The 27,301-nt window shown below is 32.3% G+C and overlaps 1 protein-coding gene across 1 annotated transcript; it reads right to left on the bottom strand.

Moving 5' to 3' along the window:
- Positions 1-1,432: 1,432 nt before the first annotated feature.
- On the bottom strand, positions 1,433-27,261 carry LOC114329445 (BTB/POZ domain-containing protein KCTD5). The gene is made up of 3 exons (XM_028278558.2): positions 27,008-27,261; positions 16,203-16,460; positions 1,433-12,901 (listed from the first exon to the last, which is right to left on the bottom strand). Exons 1-3 carry the CDS (start codon positions 27,191-27,193, stop codon positions 12,704-12,706), a joined length of 642 nt encoding a protein of 213 aa, XP_028134359.1. The 5' UTR covers positions 27,194-27,261; the 3' UTR covers positions 1,433-12,703.
- Between the last annotated feature and the right edge of the window lie 40 nt (positions 27,262-27,301).

Here is a 27,301-nt window from a genome sequence, read left to right as displayed (position 1 = left end):
ATATTCGTAGCATTCTTCTGTAACACCAAAATTTAAAGGAGGCCAACTTATTCAGATGGACTTGTTTTAATGTCCACGCTTCTAAGCCATAAAGAAGAGTAGAGAACACGTAACACCGAAGCATACTTAGGCGTAGTTCTAACCTTATATCCCGACAACAAAGAAACTTTTTAAGTTTAATGAATGATGCACGTGCTATTTCAATACCTACGTTTCTTACTTTCTTTGGTTTGGCCTAAATTTGATATTATCCATGTTCATAAATATTTGTAGTTATCCGCAATTTCAATTACAATATCTTCAATAGTCAATTGGATGATTGCATGTGCTGATTTATTCATGATTCTGTTTTTAGTTTTCTTTAATTTCTTCAGTCCGTACTCATGACAGCGTTCATTAAGGCGTTGCTTTACGTTCTGTAAATCATTGTTGTTTTTCGTCATTATTACCGTATCATCTAAAAAAAATAAGTTGTTAAAAACTTTTCCATTGATAGATATACCTTCTATTGAATCTGAAAGCGCTTCTTATGGTAGGGGAGCAAAGTATGCTAAATGTGCAGTCACTCGAGCGCTTTGGGGACCTATTGGGTTGTGAAGAGTAGGTCCTAAAACCCAAAAAAAGTTAAGTACAGTTTTCCATTTTAGTGGAGACTTTCCACTTTTTAACTTGATTTTCCATTTCCAACAATCGTTTTTTTAGATTATAGAGCCAGCTATCCATAATTCGAAAAAATGTCTCGAAAGTTACTTATTTTCACGTAAGGAATCCAAATCTGCAATAAAAAAAATCTGTATATTAAATTGTAAATTAAGTTGCCTTGTTGCAAATAAAAATAATTGAATAAATAATCTTCTTTAAGTGCCATCTCCGCGACGGTTCATAGTGTCGGCAGGGTTGTAGTCTGCCGCGAAGGACGGCAATCATCATAGCTATTCGGATTTTAGAGACGGCTGCTCTGAAAAGTTCATTTGATGTACATCCGTACCATTCTCTCAGGTTGCGCAACCACCAGTTTGTCTTCTTGACGTTCATTGTTAGACCGTATTCTTGTCCAAACTCCGCTATTCTGGTCACCAGCCTCTGAAGATCCCCAATATTTTCAGCTAAGATGACAGTGTCATCCGCTTATCTAATGTTGTTAATGGGAACTCCATTTGCCTTTATTCCAGCTGTTTCACCCTCACGAGCTTTTTTCAAGATCTCTTCTGAGTATGGATGAAAAAGAATTGGCGACAACACGCATCCCTGTCTCACTCCACGTCTGATTTCAATTTCCTCTGATAGCTGATCGTTAACACGTACTTTTGCTCGTTGTTTATAGTATAAATTAGATATAATCCTGAGGTCATTGTAGTCTATCTTCGTTGATTCCAGGACATGCATTAATTGTTCATGTCGTATATAGAGTCGAATAAATAATAGACACATATAATAAGGGTATTTTTATTAGGATAATTTTATTAAACTGCATAATGCCAGTATAAAAAACGTCCAAAAAGCGTTCTAATAAAAAAAACAATAATACAGAACCGTAATACAAAATGGCACTATGTTAAGCTCCCAGCAGAGACAAGTTTCTTATATATGTATGTAAACCTTTGGGAAATAATAATTGATGGCGAAACTAATTATTAAATGGTAAATATACCATAATAGCAAAACTGGACGTGCTTAAAACTAAAAAACTCTGTCTTTAGCAAACAATAAAACTGCCTTTAATTTTCAAGATTTTCACAGTATTGTTTAATTTTTCTTTAAAACACTGTTTCTACTGGAAGAATAAACTGTCATGTGCGTTTTATTCATACCATTTTGATAATTCTGCGTTTTTTCTTACAAATAGAAATTCAAACGCCTTATGGTCGTTTTTGCTCATTTTTGATCTTTGAGCCAAACTTACTAAAAACTCAAATATCTTATTTAGGATTTTCCGTTAATAATTGAAACTACAACAGATAATATTAAAGCTAAACCTAAAAATATCAATAAAAATCCAAGTCACTGTTCTGGTTAACTCTTCCCCGATGTCTCAAAATTATCTACAAATATGTATTGTATATCTCTAGTCACATTAAGTGCTACTACTTTTCTTTCTTATATCTTCCTCTATTTGTTTATTAGTGATATTTTGTCGTAATTGGTTTTCTATATAATTAAACGTGCATTTTGGATGGCATATGTTATTACAACGAATCAAACACGGTCAAGTCTCTTGAACATGAGTTAAACAAGACTAAAGGCTGATTTATGTTAGAACGGGGACGTGGGGGACACGACTGCCTTACGGGGCACGTTAAGAATCGTCTGATATGGAAAGCATTGGCTAGTTTATCATAGAACGGAACGAAGCGACACCGGGGAGTGCCGGGGACGTACGCTTTTTATTGTTCTAACACTGTCGCAAAGAAGTACGCATGCACCAAACGTCAGCGATCGACAACTATTGGCCGAGAATCCTTCTCTTTCAAGGAGAGTCTCGTATTTCTGTAAATAAATGCAATCTAGAGAAATGCATCACACAGTTTTGGTATCGCCGTATTGCTTTACAATAGTTGCAAGAACCTGGCTTGGCAAGGAAAAATACTTACAGGCAATATTTACCTTGTTTTGGTGATTTGTTGTTTTGGAAAACTTTGAAGGAATAAAATGACTAACAATTGGTCCAATGAGAGGATTATATATTATTTATTAACTAAATGCAATTACGCCTTGAGTTGTGGAATGTAGAAAATGGAATATATAAAGATCCAAATGAAAAAAAAACTAACTGTCGGTGAAAACTTTGATATTTCGAGTAATGAAGCGTACAAAAATTCAGAAGTTTAAGAACGCACGCAAAAAATGACACAAAAAAAATTAAAAGTGATACTGTCGATGTTAAACTGGTGAAATAGTTTGTTTTTTACGCAATATCGTATATTTTTTATTTGACATTCTTGTACAGTCTTTAAATAAGTTATTATCAAGACTTTACCTCTAGGCTTATGTTATCTAAATTTTTCATGCCTGTCTTCCGTTACTCGCGCCAATTTTTTGTGATCGAATACTCGCGCACGGTGCAGAGGACCGGGTCCAAAAATATGGGTCAGCAATATTAGAAAAAAAAATTTTTAGCAAAATTGTGTACAATTATATTATTTAATGAATATATGATCATATAATTTTGAAGATATGCGCTTGTGTCAACATTATATTACTTTAACAGAAAGTAAATTTGTTAATTACCATCTTCATACGTTTCTTCGTCAGTCGATACTTCCTCAAATAATTTTAATAATCTTTGTTTCTCCTTATCGAAATCCATATCTAAATATAAATAAACAAATATATAAGCATTAAAAATAAGAAAAAGGTCTTAAATTACCTAACTAATTAAAAATTATTACTTTTAATTACCTTACTAATTAATAGGTGTTGCCCAATAATAAAAGTACAACACTCTTTTTTACACTGCACGTGGACTTCACACAGAGTTGACTAATGACTGAAGAGGTATATGCAGTATCAATTCAAAATATCCACTACAATCAGTTATAGGAAGTTATTTAGAGACCCGGTCTCATACACCGTGTGCGAGTAACGGAGGGTGTAAGGTTGAGTAATATTTATCTTCTTTGAATTTTCTTTTAACCTTCGGATGACCAAGGGGGTAAATTTGGACACCAGCGTATGTTTTTCTTTAATAAATTCAAAAGTATTTTCAATTTTTAACTCATTATTTTTTTATTTGACTTTAATATCATTCTAAATATCCTCATATTTTGAAATAAAAAAAAATCCCTATATTTTACGAATAAAAAATATATTCTGAAGTTGATGTTTAGTAAAATACCGTCTATTATGTGGAATTCCAAGTAGTTTTACACTGCGCGTTATCAACATCTATTTTTAGACTGTGGTGCCTGTTATGCACGAATCATGACATTCCTGTCTGCTACAGTTAGTCATTATTATTATTTCCTGGCGTATATTATTATAGTATCTTAGTATTTTGTGTACATATAAGATATGGCCCGCAAATATCTTACTGAGGCTGAGTTACAGGAAATTGTTACTGCTAGCGATTTTTATGATGATATAAAGATGAAATATTTTTTAACTATTTATAATGGGAAATAAGCCACAATATTATTAAAAAATGATTTTTATTTAACGTTTCGACGCCCAAATCGGGTGCCGTTGTCAAAATACAAAATACTATTCATCATAAAAATCATTTTTTAATAATATTGTGGCTTATTTCCCATTATAAATAGTTAAAATTGTAAAAATGCTTCAAGCATTGCACAAGAAAATAGCTTCAGAACAACATAAAGATGAAATAGTATCAGAAAACGAGGATGTATTGTTAGATGAAGATTTAAAAGCTGAAAACATTCATTCCAGGTCATTTTTGACCTGGGGTCATTTTTTACCCCCGTTGGTCATCCGTGTAACGAAAAAAGGTTGGTCATCGGAAGGTTAACACAACATAAGCCGCTACGACGAATATGATTTTGTCATTCAATGTTTTTGATGGATGTTATCCGATAATATTATTCGTTTACGAACAAATTTACGGGCCATACTGCTGCCGAGATATATATATATATATTGCCGAGCCATCTGCCGCATTCAATACTGTCATAAATGGCTGGGCCATTGTTGTCAGTGTTGGAGGCACATATTGCAGTAACAATGTGGCTCATTTAGAAGCACCTTTCGAGTTGCTTTACTCTGTTTCGAAGGAAAAAATGGTAAGTCTGACAGTAAAACAACGACTTGTTATATAAATCTTAAAGGTACTGAAACTGGAAGATTGAAATGAACTTGAAATAAAGACTATTGTAACTGTAGCGTGAACGTGTTTTTTCTATTTAAGTTTTAAGTGATTTCAAGATGGTCATCAACACGTCAAAAATGGATGACAACATCTAAAAGATCAGTAACATGGTTCAATCTGACCATCGGTTACGTATATATGTAATTGCTTAAATTTAGAAAAAATATATATGTCTATTCGCTAATCTGAGACACAATTGTCTACACTACACTCACAATAAAGATGCAATAGAAATAAACAAGCACGAGGAGCACTCCCAAATCATGATTTGGGAGTGCTCCTCGAACATTCAACGTGTCTTGGTTTGTTTATTTCTATATAGTGCATTTTTATTGTATAAGCAAAATAAAGTGTTATTACATTAAATAATAGTCTCGGTATTTAATAGATCTCCACGTCGTAAAATCATGTAATGTGATGCATGTTTCTTCATATCGAAAAAATTATGCACTATGTTTCATGCGAGCTTTTGATTCGTTGTTACATATCTATATGGTATTAAGTGTGCACTCAACTTTGCTATATACATACTCTATAATTTTTTTTTCAAAATCTATCTTTCTATCTCGCTTTTATTCTAAACAACCACCTACAAGTTTAGCGCCACTTAATCAATTTTTAAACTGAAATGAGAGTACAAAGCATTGGTTATATTTCTTATATTGAGGAAGACCAAACCAGAAATGAGGCCCTCAGAGCAACAGTGGCCAAGCCACAAATCGAGCATTTTTAGATTAATATATCAATAAAAGCAGCAACATTAGATCTTCGGTTTAACAGGGGCCTACACAATCTACTCTATATCAGGCTAGATGGCACTGCATACATAATTTATTGTTGCCTTAACAAATATACTGGAAATACGAATGCCAGGGTTGCATTTGTCTGAAAACTTCGTTTTTGGTCTTAGACCACTGTTGCTCTGATAGCCTCAAATAATAACCATACAGTGATATGATATATCAAGTGAATTTGATCATGTTTATCTTCGTCCAAAATGTCATATTTTGTTCTTAAAATACAGTAACTGTTTTGTTTTCAATTATCAACGTGACACCATGTAGACTGTCAGTCTTACATTAGAAGTAAGGCAAAAAAGCAAAATACAAAAGAAATATCTTCTAAATATCAATTTATACGTGAGGATCATGATATATATCTTTATAAAAAACGCTATACATTTAATAGGTCAAACGAGAAACAGAAACTAAACCATGGAACTGTCAAATATGCTACAATGCTTAACATTTGATCAAGCATCTATGACTTGGAAATATTTAACAGTAGCTGGCAACACTCAACCAAATATCACTTGGATTCTAGAGGATTGAAAGTTAGTATCATCTAAAAGCAATCATCTAAGGAAAGTCAAATTAGCATTAAAAAGGTATTAATAAATGTAATTATATTATAAAAATGTAATCGAATGAACTATTTTCCAATAAAGTCGTCCCAGGAAGCAACTCATAAATATTGGCAATATCATTTTAAAGTTGTCTACTTTAAAATATTATATGTCTGAATTGTCAATATGAATGAGTCAGATAAAAGTAAATTAGGTACTAGAATTTTTTTTACCAAGCAACAAAAACAAAATTTGCTTAATTTATTAATGTTTTATATCAAACTTAAATTGTGGCTTATTCCCAAATAAAATAGTAAATTGCATAAGATGCCACAAGGAAATAGCTTCAGAACAATATTAAAAAAGGTATTATACAGGGTGTCCCGGAAAATAGTGCGTTCCTTAAAAGTGTGGGTAGAATGCACCATTTAAAAGACAACTTTATTATAATTTTTTTTCTAAAGTCATCTGTTGCCTTAAAAAAATAAAATAATGTATTTTACTAAAATTTACATTTGACAACCCAGCAGTTTTATTTATTTTGACATAGCTAAGATATTTAAAATTGTAAACACAAACAGTCATATCATAATTACCTGTAACCCAAGAATACATCGTATTGTTTTATTTTTTATTTGGTATTGTCATGATTTCGATCGCGAGTATCATGTTAATTACGTATAGTGTACAATTAGTGCAAAATTTACACCAAGGCGATTTACCTTGAATATTAAGGATTTGTAGACGGTTTCAAACAAAATCTTCAGAGAACCCGAATTTTTGTGTAGTGTTGTGTGCAGATAAAGCTTGTTTTACCAGAAATGATTTCCATTCCAGATTGAACCATTCGAACTTCCCAGAAGATTGAATGGAGAAGTGTGGGTACTCAAAGTTTTTGCAACCTGTTCTATCGATACTTCTTGAAGACGTAGCTTGATTGTAATAAAAATTTTTCATGTTTTAAAGTTAAAACACTATACAAACCTTATTTATTAGATATTAATAAACACAAATATTATGCTGTTTTTCTATCACTGTTATCAGTATTTTATAAATACGTAATACGTATTACGTATTATGCCTAATGGTCGATGATTAATGTTAGTTGAGTTACAGTAAAATTATTTTAACACAGAAGAAGGAACGCAGCGTTGCCGGCTGTATTTGCTTTTCTGTGGACATTAATCAAATGCATTAAAATGAATAAATTATTTTTTTGAAAACGGTTGACTTTACAAAAGAATTTGATTAGACTTTTTGCTCTAAATGGTGTACTTAGCCCATACCTTGAAGGAACGCACTATTTTCCGGGACACCCTGTATAAAAACAATCCTTAACTTTTCAAGCGATAATGGAGAGGCAAAATCTTATAGTTCGTGAGTTCTAATCCCGACAGAAGTAGAAAAAAAAAGATTAGAAATTCTCATCTTTGTTGGATCGGTACTATACTAGCCCGAGGTACTGATAGCGACCCGTGATCTGGTCGAACTTCCAGCACAACATTGGATAGTATCGAACGTATGTGATCCTTGCGGTTGAAGATGATTCTTGTGCGCACAGTCAAATAAATAAATGGTACTTAAAAAATTCTTTCTGGGCTCGCTGTTCAGCGACTGAAGTGGTATGCTGAAAGAGCTTTAGGAGACTTTCAAGAATGGACAGATCAACCATTGATCATATTTCAGGAATTCGAAACATTCTGGAAAAGTGTCATGGTCATGACCATAATATCCCACTACCTATAACAATTGTTATGAGAGCCATGATCTTATTGGCATATGAGAGAAATTTTGTAAAAAGAATCCATGAAACAGTAAGAAATCAAGAGCAATAGCTTATATGAGCATTTTTAAAGCTCTGTGAGAAGTTGGGGGAGCTCAATATCATATCATTATCATTCTTTATTTCCAACCCTGTGTGGGTCCTAGCCTCAAGAATTTCTCTCCAGTCGACTTTATTCATTACCTTTCTCCGCCAAGCATGTATTCCCATATGTCTTTATAACATCCCCACGAATGGAAGCCATTTTATGTAGCACCAGCGTGGATAACAAAGGCAAAAAAAATAATATGTAACATGACAAATTAAACAAACATAAAAATATCTATACTTGGTGATACGTAACTTTACGGAGTACCTCGGTAGCTCTAAATCTTCAGGTGTGGATTCTTAATAGATTTTAAATATAATAGAAACTCAATTGCTCGGGGACGCCATAAAAAATGAAAGACGGAACATACTTAAAACTTCAAAAAAATAACTAAACTAAAAAGTTAATAAAAATATATAGTTATTATGAGATACAAACACATTTACATAAATAGTACAAAAAAGGTTGTTTCCATGAAAAGTTTCAGCAAAACTAAATAAACTTCCAAATGATTCTGCTCATATTGACTTTTAAATAACTTTTGATGTATTTAGGATTATCTTTAGCACTTAATCCATAACTGCTTACAAAAAGAAACTTAGGTAGTGTACATACTCTACACTAAAATAAACTGGCTCTTTGCCTAACAGCGGCATTTGGCTTGTGACTAGGAAGTCACGAAAGGAGAACAGTTTCTAACACTACATAGGTACTGCTTCTAATACTCCACATTTTCAGGAACTTAAAAAAAAAACTTGATTAAGAACTACGTCAGAACTTAATCTTCGAACTTAACTTTCTCAGAAAACCGCCAAAGCGGCTTCTGCCGAGGCTTCAACAAACCTCTCTCTTTGAAAGCTCAAATTTCAATTTTTAATCCACAACTTGAATGAATGAATCTCTTCAAACCAAAACGCTTCCTTCCAAAAACCCACTCCATTTCTCTCATTCTACCCTACTCATCCAATCAACCAATAAGAAAAAAGTTCATTCCTCCCTTCCTTCATCATTGACTAATAAAAAAATAACTAAGCTTCCTACACTTATTATCGACCAATAGGGAAAAACAAATCATATTCTAAGCCCAACCTACTTAGTAGGGAACCATCAAAAATCAGTTCGCAAAGTCAGAAAACCTCTCTCCGTTCTAACATTTTCAAGAAAGATATTGCCGAGTCCACAATTAACACCTGCGCTCTCTGATACTGACATTAGCACGTATGTGTATCTAACTTCCAAGATTAGTGGTGCCTAAGACCATTATAATACAATGTAACTCTTTTTTACATTACAAACTGAACGGGCGAGAAATTAAACACAGGAAATCGAATGTAGATACCTATGACTGTAAAATATAATAACGTCTCTTTTAACCAGACGGATAAACTACAATTTAATTATTCTCACGTTTTTTCGGGGCAGAAATAAATTCCTTGAATTTATTTGGCATAGGAAGCGATATTCTTATGTCTACAGGGTGAGACAAAAATATGTTACAGTACATTTACGATTTTAGGTTTCTGGATGAAGCAAAAAATTAAGTTCTTTTAAACCGTTTCAGTCTTCATCGATTTTATCAAGGAACGTTGTTTTGGGTATCCCTCTTCTCTGTTCTCTGACCAATGGGTCTATTAAAGAGCGTTCTTCTACTTGGGTCAGTTTGTTCCATCTGCCTTATATGCCCTACCTATCTTACATGTCCTATCTTAATGTATTTGACCATATCTGATTCCAGATATACTCTATAAAGTTTGAAGTTGTATCCTCTTATCGACACTAGTGTCATTCATTGCTCCAAAGATTCGCCTTCGCCTTTTATAACATCCCAACATATTTTCATTACTTTTGTTAGAGTCCAGGTCTCTGATCTATATATGTTAGGACTGGGCATATTATTGTTTTGTAGAGTTTTACCTTTGTATTTCTCGCCCAATATCGTAGCTGATATCAAAAATGCTGGATTAAGATGGCTAGCATCAGCTTGGTATCAGCTGCTGGAAGTTTCAGACTCCAGGACCCTGCAGGTTCAAATGATATAGCGAAGAACAGTGCTCTATAGGTGGCATGGCGTCAAAACAGTTAAATATCACTATAATACCGAAGTACAATTGGTTTACTAAAGTAAAAGACAGAATAAGTCTTGTCCCCATTATCTATCCCGAGTAGAGTAGGAATGTAAAAAGATAAGACCAGCAAATGACCAAAGATAAAACTACAAAAATGTGTATTAAAGTTTTTGCTCATGTATAAGGAGAAGAAGTACCGAATAACAACAATTTGAGCTCATTTCTAATAACATTTCCAAAAATAAATATAAAAATATTGTTTTAATAAATTAGAAGCTATTTCAATCAAACTAAAGTGATTTTGGCAAATGCTTCTTTTAATCGTTATATCATAATTTTTAATTATTTCGTATAAATGATACTTTGTTGAAGCATAGCATTAAATAAAAAAATACCTGAATGTTTTTTGCATTACATATTAATTTTTTTTTATTTATTTGTTTTGTATTACACTTTCAATCCTCTCGCAGCATCCAATCAAAGAAGACATGTATCTGGGCTAATATTAAATAACTGGTGTCACAATAGAACTGCAACAACACTTTTAAATATTAACCCAACTATACTAAGAGGTTAAATAAAGCACTTAACAGAGAAGGAACATCCAAATAAAATCAACCATAAAGGCCAATATCTAGGACATTCTCACATATTTTGTACAAATTAAGATTATATAAATGCAACTGTAGAAAACCCATCTAGACACAATCTTCTTTAATAATTTCTTGTTCCAATTTCAATGTTTTACACCTATTCAGACCATATCATGCTAACGTCATAAATTCAGTTTAAAATGTAACAAAATACTAACAAAAATTGGTAATTCATAAGGTTACATATTCATAAGGTCATTCACAACGTTAACTCTTTCATTGCTAACGAAATATGCATAACGCGACCTGGGTGCTGACTTGATTCTTCGCTACATTTACATTGTAGTGTTTTGGTCAAGATAGCCCTGGAATTGCTTAATTCATAATATGAATCTAAACTGACGTTATAAACACAGTTCTATCTACACTTTCAATAGAAAGACAACTTATTTCAGTCAAAATCAAACAAATGCTAACATCTAAATGAATAAAAAAGAAAATAATCGTTTCGTTTTTATTCAATTCGAGTCTCTTGCCATCATCTGACACCTGATGTTTCGGAATCTATTCCTTGTCAAAGAGGCTTTGCAAGTAGACTGAATTGGACCATAACGAAACGAAGAAGTGCAAATATTAAAATATTTGCATCGGAGTATGGTTAGACTGTCCTCTAACGGGAAATGATGAAATGAGTGAAAAATAATTTCAACCACGAATCAAGTAATCTGTTAACCGAGGTATACAGTACCAAGCGACGCCTTCTTCTTCTTCGTTTCGTTATGGCCCAATTCAGTCTACTTGCAAAGCCTCTTTGACAAGTAATAGATTCCGAAACATCAGGTGTCAGAGGATGGCAAGAGACTCGAATTGAATCAAAACGAAACGATTATTTTCTTTTTTGTCATACCTTACTCGGTTTTAGAATACAAAATGACCACGTTTCATATAAGTAATCTGCGACGCATTATTGGAGTGTTCTCCTAGCGGCGCCGCTTGGTACTGTATACCTCGGTTAACAGATTACTTGATTCGTGGTCGAAATTATTTTTCATACTCCGGTGCAAATATTTTAATATTTGCACTTCCTCGTGTCGTTATGGTCCAATTCAGTCTACTTGCAAAGCCTCTTTGACAAGGAATAGATTCCAAAACATCAGGTGTCAGAGGACGGCAAGAGACTCGAATTGACTCAAAACGAAACGATTATTTTATTTTCTTTTTTGTCATGCCTTACTCGGTTTTAGAGTACAAAATGACCACGTTTCATATAAGTAATCTGCGACGCATTATTGAAGTGTTCTCCTAGCGGCGCCGCTTGGTACTGTGTACCTCGGTTAACAGATTACTTGATTCGTGGTCGAAATAATTTTTCACTCATTTCATCTAAATTAATGTTGTGCATCTCCTCATATGATGCCCGAAGCCATCAGGCACACCTGACAGTAGTAACGGTATGACATTTTTAGGCGTCATCAGCATTCAAGTGGTTAAAAGAGGAATTAAAAACAATGATATGGGGCATATATTTAAAGAAAAATTTATTCTGAAATATTTACCCTTATGAGACTATTGCATCACCACAGTGAATTGATAACCTATGAATAGAAACTATGGATGGCAGAAACAGTAATATAATGTGCTTAACTGAGATACAAAATGATGGAGAATAGAAATACCAAAATTTCGTTATTTCTGTGTCTGTTAATTTTTGTCATTAGGGAATAAATCAATTATAAAACTGAGATCAAATATATTGCAGAAAGTATATATTATATTCTATATATTTAATATGAAATTGATTTATTCGCCAAATAGACGTTACTAAGAAAAGAATTAGTAGTTACATTATTTGGAACAACTAACAGATTTTCACAATAAAATCAACTCGAGAAACTATTAATTTCACCAACAAAATATAAAACTTTACTGAAAAGTTATTACGATATGATCTGTATAGGTTCTTACATTAAATAATCTCCCTGACCTCTAGCACATTTTACACTCTACATTCTAGAACCTTTCTGCTGCAAGACCTTCGCTCTGTCTTCCCGATCGCTCTTGATTTCTGGACAATCTGGTATACCACATTCTCTGCTTACTACACATAAGAACTCTGCGTGTTCATCTGCATTGTAGTTGTATTGGGAACCAATATTTATTAGTTGTTCAAACTTCCAGCCATCAGACATTGTTGATACCATCTAGAATAAAAGTAAATCATTATTATACTTATAGAAGGGTATATGCTAAAAAAGATATACGTAAGAGATTAGAAGTGTAAATAAATAATTTAAAAAATAAATGAATGATAAATAAACGAGAACAACAAAAATGGATACAAGTAGTCAGTGGCAAAAATTTGAATTGGGCGAACAGCATTTTTACACATTTCCTTGAATATTTCTTGAAGTAAGAATTAGAGAATAATAGTTGTTTAATTAAATATAGGCTGTCCCATTAAAAAAAGAAGGTCAATGATGACAGAGCTTCGAGAAATATAATAAAAAAAGATTTGCAATAAGAAATCTACAATTTTAAAATAAAAATCAACGTTTTTAGTGTTTTTTTCTTAAACTTGATCAGGAACCATATTATGAATTTAATCCATTACCTCTGGGACACAGTGTTTATCATAACATTTATCAAGTTAAGTTTTGTTAAATTTTTACAAAAATCAACTATTCCACTAGGTACATTTTGTTTAAAATTAATATGATGTTTAAATTTAATTTTGTTATGTAATATTAATGTTTTATACATTATCTATAATATATTTAATAATAAACACCAATAAAACATTTGAAAATATTACATATTTATATATTTTTTGTTGAGCTCCTGATCTTAACGACTTTCTACACCTTCGGCAAAGAATTAAGGATTTGCATGAAATTTTAGTATGTTATAGTTTACTTCAAAAAACTAAGACTTGATTTTTTAAAAATTGTTTTACCGTGCCGTTTAATTACTATTAAGGGTCAAAGTTAAGTTTTAACATGGGCTCTTATGGGAATTCTTAAAAAGTTAATAACTTTTGACCCAAATTTACGATTTTTAATTATTTGTGCTTAAATTAAAGGTTTTTTTGTAAGGAATAACATGTAAGGAATAACATATTAAAAAATGAGGATTGTTTACCGTACCATTATTAAATAAAAGTGATTATTTCATTCATAGGAGATTCTGACCAATAGAAAGCTACAGAAATCTGAATTAAATCGATAATTCTTGATAATCTCCCGTCGTTAAGTATATTACGTCAGATGCCCTTCGTTGCTACGAAAAAATACATTCAGTGACATTAATGACAATTAATGTTTTAAAAATTATTCAAGTGATGACTTTCAATCGTCAAGTATTTATAAAAACTGTGTGTTTAATGGTACTTACATAAATAAGTTACAATAAGATTTTGGTTTTGAACAGTTTTATTCATGAAATAATCGCAACAAATTGCACTCGACCTCTGAAATTAATATAGAATTTTTGCTCTCGTGACACTTTGACATAATTTCACTCGCCTTCGGCTCGTGAAATTAAAACTGTCAAAGTGTCACTCGGGAAAAATTCAATAATTTCAGAGCTCTTGTGCAATTACTACTGAAAATACTGCATTGTTACCAACTTTCGCTTGCATATAAGTTTCCCCCACTTTCCTCTGAGAGGCATACCCCGCAACGAAGGTCTAGAACGTCATTAATCCCATAGAAAATATTTGGGAGCTTTTAAAACGAGAAATTTTCAATGAAAAGGTCTCCAACGAAATTGTTTTCATTGAAGAACTAATATATCATTGAAACCACAATGACACATTGAAGCAAAGTGAATTTAACTGCATTCATAATATTATGCCAAGACAGGTAATCAAAGTTAAAGGGGGCTCAAAAAAATATTAAACAAATACAAATATGTGCTATTTTCAAATGGTTTATTGCTGTTTATTATTAAATGGATTATATTTAATAATAAATAGCAATAAAACATTTGAAAATATCACTTATTTATATTTTTTTTGTTATTTTGCTCAGCCCCCTTTAACTTTGATTACGGCTTGTATCCGTGTTGTCATACTTTGAATGCAGTTAAATTCACTTTGCTTAAATTTGACAATGGGGTTGACCTTTTTTTGGTGACCTTTTCATTGGAAATTTCTCGCTTTAAAAGCTCCCAAACATTTTCTATAGGGTTAAGGTAAGGAGCTCAAAAAATATTAAAAAATATATAAATATGTAATATTTTCAAATGTTTTATTGGTGTTTATTATTAAGTACAGTGGAACCCCGTTAACTCGGATTAATTGGGACCGCGGCCGATCCGGGTTATCGAAAATCCGGGTTAGCCGGAGAAAATGGTAAAAATTAAGAAAATATGGTATGCTTACAGATAAACTCCGTTATAATTGTCACACAGACACTGGTAAACCACGTTCGCATTCCACACAAAACCACACATACAAAGCGTCGTCAAAAGTCTCATTCTTAGCTTTATTAGCTTTGCACCGATTAAACTGTCTTTTGTTAACATTTTGAAAAAAAAATTCTTCGATTTTAGTTCTATTTTTCTTCCAATCCGATACTGTAGATGTACCGACACCATAATATAATGCTGCAAGATTCACCTTTATCAATTCTACTTAATGCTTCTAATTTCTTTTCCATTGTCACTACAACATTTTTACGTTTTGTTGCCCTTATAGACAAAAGACACGCAAACACAAAATCTGAATAAATTTACGAACGATTACAAAACGGAAGCGAACAATAATACGACTTTACTACACACAATACCGTCTCTGATGTTATGTTATTTAATAACAGTGATGACTAAGACCATTGTTAAAAAAAGAATTTTAATAGTCTTTTCTAAACAATGCTAACACAGACAGTTTCAAAAAAATAAAGGATAATACAGGTTTCTGTTGTTTTCGACAATGAATGTGGTAATACCATGAGTCATTTTTAATATGCTATATGTAGTTCAATCCGGTTCCATTATCTCTCAAATATTATATTACATAGAGTTGGTACAAAACCTCGTGAACCTTGAAAATGCGTATGTATAACCGAAATAAAATGAAGCCAAAAACATACGACTATTTTATTTGCTGCGAATTGCGCGACAGGATCCCATCTGCACCCTGATATTTTCAGTAATGTCGGATTCATCAATCGTTTCGTTCGTATATTGACGTCACCAAATGAATGAATTAGGTTCACGAGATTTTGTAACAGCAATACATTTTTATTGTTGAAATGTTTGTCTGATAAAATCGGTCCGGGTTAGCCGGAGTTCCGGGTTATCGGGGGCCGACTTATCGGGGTTCCACTGTATATTATAGTTAATGTATAACATTAATATTACATAACAAAATTAAATTTAAAAATCATATTTTAAACAAAATTTACCTAGTGGAATAGTTGATTTTTGTAGAAATTCCTAGTTGGTCATAATAATATAGCCAGGGACTGTATATCTAATAAATTTATGTATTAGATGGCTTACCTGCGTTAATTCATCTTCATGGCATTGTAAAACCCTATAAACATGTTTTTTACCATCTTTACTAGGTTTGCTTTCTCTATGCAGAATTCTCCTCTTAACTAAAGTGATTAATTCAGCAATATTGTAAAATTCTGCTTCTTCTAGCACACCTTCTTCTGCTAGACCTTTGTTAATTACCAGTTTTCCATGCCTAAGGTAATTTAACACAGGGGAAAAGTAATTGGGGTCCCTGTCTATTAAATAAGCTCCTGTCTCATCCTAAAATATGAAAACGCTAGACATATATGTAGAATATGTATACATATAGTGCTACGTTCATTCAATCTGACATTGGAAGGAATAATCAGGAAATGCAGAATAAACATGCAAGAAACAATATTTAAAAACTGCCAATAATGCATAGCATTTGCAAATGATCTGACACTATTAACAACAAGCAAGACAAGAAAGAATTACAACAGTTAATGAAAAACATAATAGGGATGTTCACTAATTTTTAAATATAGTTAAATCAATAGATTACAAGGTATATAAAAACGTAACAATCATAAAACTGTTTAAAAATGTATATTTTTTAAGATAAATGAGTTCATAATGTTGATTTTCTTGGAGGCTAGAAAAACGGTACCCTGCAGCGAGGCTACGGTCTGTGACGTCAGCAGTCGTAACGTCTTTGATCGACGACTAGTTTTGTATACTTATTTACTCAGTGTATTTGAATGTGCGCAGTTTTTTACGTATTTAATTATTAAAAATAAAGCCAAATAAGTGGTGTTTTGTTCCTGGGTGTGTAAATACATCAAAAAACAGTTCTGACAAGATTTTTATTACCGTTCCAGCCAATTTAAAACTGAAAAAGAAATGGTTTGTTGCAGCTAGAACTTAAAATAACTAACTTAAAGAACTAACTTAATAAAATAAACATTATAGAAGTTTTCCAGAGAGTTTCGGCCCTTGGTAATAATGTAATTTTTCTTTCTGCATTTACATTTTTCAAAAATACTTATTAGTTTTCTCAGGATTCGAAAAAAATGAATGAATTTAAATAGCATTGGACCAAGATTTTGCACCTATCCCCTTAAAGAGTAAATGAAAAAGTTTCGGGACCTCAAATTTGTATTCCTTAAACTGGGATATTCCTAAAAACGGGATTCTAATAATACATACAGTAAAAGTAAACCTTGAAATAACTACATGTGGATGTAGGTATGACTTTATATTATATTAAAATCATTAATAATTTAGTGAAAAGATTGGTTGAAATGAAAATGTATAATACCTGAAAATGTATAATAGTACATTAAAGATCTAGAGTTGAAAAGGACATAGCAACATTTAACAACATGCATGAGAAATATTTTCACCCATTGCGACATAATATCTCTCCCACTAAAAATGCGGCTGCTAAAATGTTATTATTTCCGGTCTTGCTATATGGCGCAGAGGCCTGGACAATAATGGAAACATTAATGAAAAAGCTAGTGGCATTCGAGATGTGGGTGTACCCACGTATCCTCAAAATATCCTGGGCGACCCACACCAACGTACAGGTATTGCGTCGAATGGGAAAACAAAAAGAAATCTCTTTTACAATTAAGAAACGAAATCTTAAATATTTCGGTCATATCATGAGGCATGATAAATATCGTATACTCCAACTGATAACGCAAGGTAAAATAGAGAGCAAAGACACTCATGACTTAAAAACTTACGCCAATGATTTGGACAAAAATCGATCGAGTTATTCAGAAACGCCTCAAATGAAATTAAAATTGCCATGATGATAGCCAACGTCCACAACGGACAAGGCACATGAAGAAGAATAAAAATATTTTTAATACACCTAACCAAGGTAAAGTAATAACCAGCCAATGTATGTATACAATATGCATGCGTACAATGCATGCATACAACTTTCTCTATTTTTTTTTGTGGAGTATTAAGCATTTATTTTTTAGCTTAAAGAAGACATGGAAAATTATATGGAATATACACTCAGTAAAGCTGTGGTAGATTTATTTTTTTACAAGATGTCAATAAATCATACACCATTGTTACATCTACACTACAGTCGGTAGTTTATACGAATCGGCTTTCTGAAAACCTTCTTCCATTTTATTTGTTTATTTTTGTAAAACCCAAAATATGTCCTTACAAACAGTCTATCCACTTTAAACTAAACAAATTCACTATAAAACTCCACTTTAACCCTGATAAAACAAGAAGAGAACAAAATAAAATGACCTGAAACGTCAAACAGGTAAACAGTAACACTATGAGAATGGCGCGCGCTTGGGGTATGCAACTAGTGACGTCAGGCCAATAGAGAAGCGTTCTTGAAATTTAAAATAATGCTAGATTTCTAATAAAGATTTTTTATAGAAAGGCTTTTTCAATTTTGTTGAAATTTTGGACAATTATTCCTAGGGTGTTTCTTAATCGTTTTACATGTTTGAAATGACTTTTTAATTTTTTGTGAACATCCCTATTTAAAGAAGCCAAAAAATTTGGACAAAATAAATGAAGAGAAGACAAAGTATATGATAATGGGAGAGATCCAAAAAGAAAAAGAAAATAATATTATACATATTACAAATAGATGGAGAAAAAACATACTCATTCAAAATAGCCAAAGAAATTAATCACCTGGGAGCCAAAATAAATGAAAATGGTCAGGAGGAGCAGGAGATAAAGGCAAAAATAGCTAAAGGAAATAAAAAATATGGAGCATTACGAACATTAATGAAATCCAAATACGTCTCAAGAAATACAAAAATCACAATTTACAAGACAGTTATCAGACCTACAGTAACATACCTATGCACATGAAACACAGGTGCTGAAAAGTCAAAAACAGACCTTTTAGAAAGCTGGGAGAGAAAAATGCAAAGAGCACAATATAAGGAGGTGTGAAAATAGAAGGCCAGTGGAGAAGAAGGACCAATAAATAATTGGAAGAACTAATTTACTATTTTATTTACTTCATTCCCAATTAAAATAGTAAATTAATTTTAATTTAATTTTAATTTTATTCAATAAACGGCAGAGCCAATTTACAAAAAATGTATAAAAAAAATGAAATATTATGGTAAACAGTAAAGATAACCAATTTTAACCTAAAATAACAAATAACAAAAGATAATAAAAATGACAACAATGACAAAATAAAAACCAACAAAATTAAATTAGTAACAATAATAAATAATTAATAAATTATAGGAACTTAGTACTTTACTTCAGTTACTGAACTATGTATGCTTCTTTTAAATACACGAAGACTGTCCACAAATGGATCAAGACTGTTTTGATTATGATTAATTAGACGCAAGGTGCGTGACAATGGGGAGTAAAAGCAATAATTCGTATTATGATAAGGTATGCGAAAAATTGGGGAAACCCGTCTTTGGACAGTATTGAGGCTTATAGCTTGTAAGATAGTTGGGCAATGATATAGACCATTTAATATTTTATAAATGATTGTTAAATCTGATTTAGCCCTTCTTACTTCCAAGCTATCCAATTTAAATGTTTGATTAACCAGATCATAATTAATGTTAAAACCCTGACAAATATTGATATGAGCTCGAAATGCCAAAGAACGAAGAAATGTTTTCTGGACGGACTCAATATTTCTAATGTGACAATCATAGTAAGGTGACCATATAATTGAGGCATATTCCAGCAATGAGCGCACAAAAGAAACATATTACCTTAAAAAACAATTCGGTGACAGTTGAGAACTATTACGTGTTATAAATCCAAGATTTCACATACTCCTATTAATCATGTCTGTAATATGTGGTATAAAAGTTAATTTTCTGTCAAATTACATAAAATAAAAAGGAGAAAATTCCTCTCATTGGCTGTATACCATAATAAAAAATTACTAAGGAAGTAAAACTTCTCGTTGTCTAATTGTATTCTTTTAACATCGACTTATTGTCGACATTGTTGTAGCCTAAATGGCTTAATTTTTATAATGGTAAGGTCATTCAACCTACCTATGTAGCTAGTTCCAACTACTTTGGATCTGAAGTTTCAACCTGATGATGGACTGATTAGTCTGAAAACGTTTGTTTTGTACTAGTGATGTACCCACTTGAATCCAGATCTTTTTAGAAAAATTTTAATAAATTTATACAGGGTGTAACAAAAATACAGGTCGTAAATTAAATTACAAATTCTGGGACCAAGAATAGTTCGAATGAACCTAACTTACCTTAGTACAAATATGCACATAAAAAAAGTTACAGCCCTTTGAAGTTACAAAATGAAAATCGATTTTTTCGAATATATCGAAAACCATTAGAGATTTTGTATTGAAAATGGACATGTGGCATTCTTATGGCAAGAACATCTTAAAGAAAAATTATAATGTAATTTGTACACCCCATAAAAATTTTATGGGGGTTTTCTTCACTTAAACCCCCCCAAACTTTTGTGCACGTCTCAATTAAATTATTATTGTGGTACCATTAGTTAAATTCAATATTCCTAAAACTTTTTGGCCTCTTAGTATTTTTTCGATAAGGCAGTTTTTATCGAGTTGAGGCTTATTTTTTAGTATGTTTACATAGACATTTTATGGGGGTTTTGTTCTTTTAAACCCCCCAAATGTTTGTGTACGTTCCAATTAAAATATTACTGCGTACCATTAGTTAAACACAGTGTTTTTAGAACTTTTTTGCCTCTTTGTATTTTCTTGAGAAGGCACCTTTTATCGAGATGTGGCTTCTTTTTAATATGGTTCAAAATATACCTAAAAATGTAAATCATACATCAATTTTCATATTATTACCAAGTCTCCATAATCGTACTTAACCATAAACAAATATGTGGTGGATTTGACAAATATTCAAAATATCTCGATAAAAACTGACTTTTCGAAAAAGTACTAAGAGCCAAAAAAGTTTTAAAAACAATGTGTTTAACTAATGGGACTACAATAATAATTTAATTGGAATGTACACAAAAGTTTGGGGGGGTTTAAAGAAACAAAACCCCCATAAAATTTTTACGGGGTGTCCAAATTTCACTATAATTTTTTCTTAAGATGCTACTGCCATAAGAATGCCACATGTCCATTTTCAATAAAAAATCTTTAATAGTTTTCGATATATTGGAAAAAATCTATTTTCATTTTGTAACTTCAAAGGGTTGTAACTTTTTTTATATGCACATTTGTACTAAGGTAAGTTAGGTTCAATCAAACTATTTTTGGTCCCAGAATACGTGATTAAATTTATGACCTGTATTTTTGTTACACCCTGTATACCATCTACCTACAAGAGAAGTTTTACTTCCTTAGTAATAAATTACATAAGATGCCAGAAAGAAATACACAAGGAAGAATTTCCTGTAGCTGGCTGTGTACTATTAATTACAAGTAAATTTAATGAGAAATGTTTCTTGGTAAAAGGTATATTTATTTAAAAAAAAACCCTTAAAAGGGCCACAAATAGCACAGCAAAATGTTTTCACTCTCTAAAAAGAGCATCATCAGTGTTACAAGCCTAACATGCCGAGCCACCCAAAAATACAAAGGTAAAACCCTTTAATTAAAAGTTGACTAAATGTATTACATAATTAAACAAATTATGGAATCCAAAGGATGGATATAATCTTTATGGAAAGGGGCCAGGGGCAACATATGACTCCCACGAGGTATGTGGGTTGCTATATGCCACGAGGTACATGGGTTATACAGGGTGTCCCCGAAAATAGTGCGTTCCTTAAAGGTATAGATAGAAGGCACAATGTAGAACAAAGAAGTCTCATAACATTTTTTTCTAAATTCAGCCGTTAGACAAAAAAAACGAAAATACATTTTGATATGCAAATTGAAGTCTGGCAACACCGTGCAACACAAAAGCAAATGCATGCTTGTTGACACATTTAAAAACAGTAAACATAGTAAAGTAAAAATGTAAATATTAACCAAACGGCTAGTGTTTACATTTTTTCACCCTGTCTTCCTCCCCTTATATCAAACAAACCAAGGTTAGTGACATTGGATATTTGGGGTAATTTAGTTTTATTCCAAAATAACAGGTATTTCTTAACAAGGAGAAATTTGTAAAGGATACAGAAAGGGTAAAGGGTACAATATTTTATGAATTACCCAGAACACTAAATGGAGAGGCCTATAAATTTTTTGCAAAATGTTTTGCCGGTACTTCTTGAAGACGTGCAAACATGACGTCAAATGTGGTTTCTTCACGGCATAGCCCCAGCATATTTTTCCAAAGCTGTGAAAAATCTTCTGGATATTACTTATCCTCGTCGTGGGATTGATAGGAATGGACTCATTCTGTGGCTACTGTGAGTCCCGAATTCAATGTATTAGATTTTTATTTTTGGGGACATTTGAAATCGTTAATGTATGATAACCGATATAAAATCCAAACAGAAGCTGAATTACAGAAACGCATTTTTGGTGCTGCAGAAACTATCCGACATAATTTAGTTGACTATGGCATTACTAACAACTGGATTCGTCGTATCGATGCATGGTAACTTTTAACATTTATTATAAAAATTATTGTCAATTAAGTACAAACATTTAATTTAATTTTTAGACCACAAGTAAACAGATTACTAATAGTCGGAGCATAATGTAAAAAACTAAATTAGAATAATTATTAAATGTTGTCTGTTGTATTATTTAATTTCCACTGTAAACTATGTAATTCAGTTAAAACCATTGCATTCAACACCTATAAAGCTTAATAAATACATAATACTAGTTTAGTTAAAAGATAAAGTGTTTCTTATTGTAAATGATTAGACATTTTATCAATTCGTTTAAAATTATTTTCCATATTTCAATAGATTGCAGAAAAACAATTTTCGTTTATTATAAATTAATAAATGAAAATAGTTTCTGTCCTTGTGGGATTATTGGTACTCACCGGAGGAACCGCAGACATTCGGAAATATATTAGCGTCTCTTTGCAAAGACAATGACGTCGACTTTGCAAAGTAACAAGACACTTACTCAACACACACACTACACATTACTCCCCTGAGTTCGTGATAAGTTATAGTCTAGAAAATCATTATGAAATTGACTGCCCAGTTGGCTGTGAAAACCAGTGCCAATAAAACACAAAACACACACACACAGAAAAACATTAGATACAAATCATTTTTCCTAAGATCATTAATTACATTTTAGGAATTGAACCATAGTTACTTAAGTAAAAGTTATAATTTATGTAAAATTTCGAGCTTAATTCCAAAACCTTAATTAATTCGGATATTCATAGCAAAAATGCCACATTATTAAAGCAAGAAATAATTATTTTGCAGGTAGGTACCTACATCTAGGGATGTCCACAAACAACCCTAAAAATCACACCTCAAATAGTAAATAAACAAGGGGTTCCATTAGATTACATTTCCACAGTCACAGGTTCTTCTAGGCCATGTTGCCAGGTCATATAAATTTATTAAAATAAAAATTAAAATAAAGTTAAAGATGTCAGAGTGAAAAGAAGCTATGATATAGGTAGTGACCATTATCTACTAGAAGGAGTATTCAAGAATAACAACAAAGTCGAGGACCGAAAACAGATACAAAACAAAAACTATAGCAGAAGAATAAGAACCTATAAGCTGAGAAACTTGCAAACAAGAAATGAGTATATAGAAAAAACAGAAAAACAGTTTGCAAGGATTGAAAAGAGAAGACAAAGTAGAAATGTGGAAGAAAAGTGGATCAGATTTAAGGCAATACTATTAGAAACAGCAGGGCAAGTTTGCGGGTATACCAGAAGAAATAATCATAAAAAGCAGACAAGCTGGTGGAACAACGATATTAAAAAAGAAGTCAGAGAAAAGAAAAGGCTATGGAAAATGTACATACAAAAAAGAAATCAAGAGGCATACAATAAATACAAGGAACAGCGCAACAAAGTTACAGTAAGGATAAAACAAGAAAAGCAGAACGCCTGGGAAGAATTTGGAAGAACTATGGAAGAAAATAGTACCCAAAATACAAAATTATTTTATGGAGTATTAAAGAATATGAGAAGTAAAACAGAAATTAAACTACAGCAGATAAAAGATAGAAACGGAAATATAATAACTGAGGATGAGCCCATTATAGAAAGGTGGAGAGAATATTTCAAGGAACTTTTAAACAATGAAAATACAACAGCAGAGAATCGCACACAGATAACAGATGACAAGATGGCAAGAAGACGTTTATGAAACTAAAATAAAGATGGAAGAAGTTGAAGATGCACTAGAAAAACTAAAAGTTGGTAAAGCAGCAGGGATCGACGGAATAGATGCTGAATTATTGAAATATCTTGGACAACAGGGTAAACAAGAATTACATGACCTACTAAATTTAGCGTGGACAAACAAAAAAATCCCAGAGGATTGGAACATTTCAATAATACTGCCTATACACAAAAAGGGAGACACGAAAGAGTGCAGTAATTATAGGGGTATATCACTTCTCTGCTCAGCGTTGAAAATTTACGAAATTATCCTAGAAAAGAAACTACGAGAAATAGTTGAGCCTCGACTGGCGGATATACAAAGTGGATTTAGACCATCACACAGCGTACAAGATCATATATTCACACTACAGCAAATTACTGAAAAAACACTGTTAAAAAACGATACACTGTACCTGGCGTTTTTAGATATGAAAAAGGTGTTTGACATGGTCAATAGAGAAGGAATATGGCAAAGCCTGATAGACAAGGAAGTAGATGAAGAACTTGTAAGTGTAATAAAGAGTTTGTATGCCAACACAAAAAACCAGGTCAGGACAAGTAACTTAATCTCCGGCGAATTTTCTAATAACGACGGGGTTAGACAAGGTGGAGTGTTGAGCCCACTGTTATTTATTTCCGTTATGAATGAAGTTATTAAAAAGTGTTGGAAAAAAACTAAAAAATGCGCTATAGGGAATAGAAATTTGCAACAAATAAAAATTGAAGCCTGTGCATTTGCTGATGACATTGTATTAGTTGCAAGAACTGAAAAGGCTCTGGCAGATAACATTAGAATCTGGGCTGAAGAACTAAAAAACTACAGCTTAATAATAAATATGGAGAAAACTAAAGTAATGACAATAGCCAACAAAGAAGCAACTGTAAATATTGAAATCGAAGGGCGAAAAATCGAGCAAGTAGACCTCTTTAAGTATTTGGGAATAATGTTAAACAACAAAGGAACACAAGAAGATGCAATTGGAAACAGAATAAAATTGGCAACGAGAACTTATTATTCACTGTATAAAAATTTCATAAACACAAAAGAAATATCGAGGAAAACCAAAATGACAGTATATAAAACTGTCATTCATCATCATTCTCTTTGCCTTATCCCTATGCAGGGTCGGCTTCCCTAATTGCATTTCTCCACACAATTCTATCTTGGGTCATATCAATGTTAATCCCCTTTACTTTTATATACTTTATACAGTATATAAAACTGTATATATGCCAATCACAATATATGGGGCAGAAAACTGGGTACTTAATGACAGACAAAGAAAAAGATTACAAGCTACAGAAATGAGATACTTAAGAAAAGTGGTGGGAGCAAGAAGATTAGACAAAAGAAGAAACGAAGATATAAGACATGAATTACAGGTAAAATCGCTCAACGAAAAAGTTGAAGAAAAGAAGTTAAAATGGGCTGGACACATGATAAGAATGATTGGTGAGAGACAAGTGAAAATGACATGGGAGGCCAAAGCAGTGGGTAAAAGCACGAGGGGCAGACCAAGGAAAAGCTGGAACACTAGTGTAAACGAAATACTCAAGAAAAGAGGAACATCGTGGCAAGAAGCAAAAGTTTTAGCAGCAGATAGGAAGAAGTGGCGTAAATTTGCAGAGAGTATTATATAAAGGAGGAATCCTCGACACCTAATGGTAAAAGAGGCAACCAATTATGTATGTATGTATGTAAAATAAAAATTCACTCATATGGAGAACAATGTAATTTTTTCTTGGAAACGGTTAACTTTAGAAAAAAATGTTATAGGACTTTTTTGTTCTAAATTGTGTGTTATATCCACACCTTAAAGGAATGCACTATTTTCGGGGACTGTATATAAAACCTAGCAACCTATGTACCTTGTGGAAGTCATATGTTGCCCCAGGGCCTTATCCATAGGGATTATATCCATCTTTTGGATTCCATAATTCATTTAGTCATGTAAGACATTTAGTCAACTTTTAAAGGGTTTTAATCCTTGTATTTTTGGGTGGCTCAGCATGTTAGGCTTGTAACACTGATGATGCTCTTTTTAGAGAGTGAAAACGTCTTGTGATATTTGTGGCCCTTGTAAGGTTTTTTTAAATAAATATATCTTTTACCAAGAAAATTTTTCATTAAATTTACTTAAAAAGAAATAGTTTCAGAACAATATGCAAGAACTAAAGAGGTAAGAATAAAGACGACAATCAAAGCACAGAGAAATCCTGCATATGGAAAGAATGTCAAAAATGGTACTCTCAGGAAGACCAATACAAAAGGGAAGGAAAGGCAGGCCAAGAAAAGGATGGAAGGACTGTATGTATGAAGGCACAAAGAAAAGAATCATTGAGAGCTGGAAAGAACTAGCATTGGACAGAAGGAGATGGAGGGAGGTGGTGAAAGAGTGTATAAAAAGACTGAAGTGAAATTAAATAATATAAGAGTAAAATAAAATGTAATCAGAAATATAAACGTTTTAGCCCTAGGCCTACAAGGTCTGTTAAGCTTAATAAATAAACATAGCGATATGTTTATTATTAAAACCAAAAAATGTTTAGTTATTGTTTGAGGAAACAACTCACTTTATCTGAAATTAGATCACTATCTTCCTGTATCAGTCTGTACAAAAAAGAGTTAGGGTCTCTTGCCAATGTTGTTTTGGTTGTTAAAAAATATGTACCACCTACATTTAACTTTACCCACTGTTTGTTATTACTTTTTGAAACAGTTTGTTTATTGTCGTCTGACTCCATGACGTGATCCGCCATGATTGAAAATTAACCTTCCTTTCTTTTTAAGACAGTGATGGCGATTATTGACATTTTGTAACCTTTTTATGGTATACAGTCAGCTTCGCTGAATGGCTGAACGATCTC

The sequence above is a fragment of the Diabrotica virgifera genome, chromosome 1 (assembly GCF_917563875.1).
Source record: "Diabrotica virgifera virgifera chromosome 1, PGI_DIABVI_V3a".
In the NCBI taxonomy this organism is placed as follows: domain Eukaryota; kingdom Metazoa; phylum Arthropoda; class Insecta; order Coleoptera; family Chrysomelidae; genus Diabrotica; species Diabrotica virgifera.
The sequence above is the reverse complement of the archived record's forward strand: the minus strand, read 5'-3'. Positions and strand labels throughout refer to the sequence as shown.

Bases quoted from the DNA above. Each gene is read 5' to 3' on its own strand.
- LOC114329445 (XM_028278558.2), bottom strand. From the start codon at position 27,193: ATGGCGGATCACGTCATGGAGTCAGACGACAATAAACAAACTGTTTCA. The intron at 16,461-27,007 runs GTGAGTTGTTTC...TTCATATTTTAG, and splicing joins GTGATCTAATTTCAGATAAA to GATGAGACAGGAGCTTATTT. The intron at 12,902-16,202 runs GTAAGCCATCTA...CTTTTATTCTAG, and splicing joins ATGAAGATGAATTAACGCAG to ATGGTATCAACAATGTCTGA.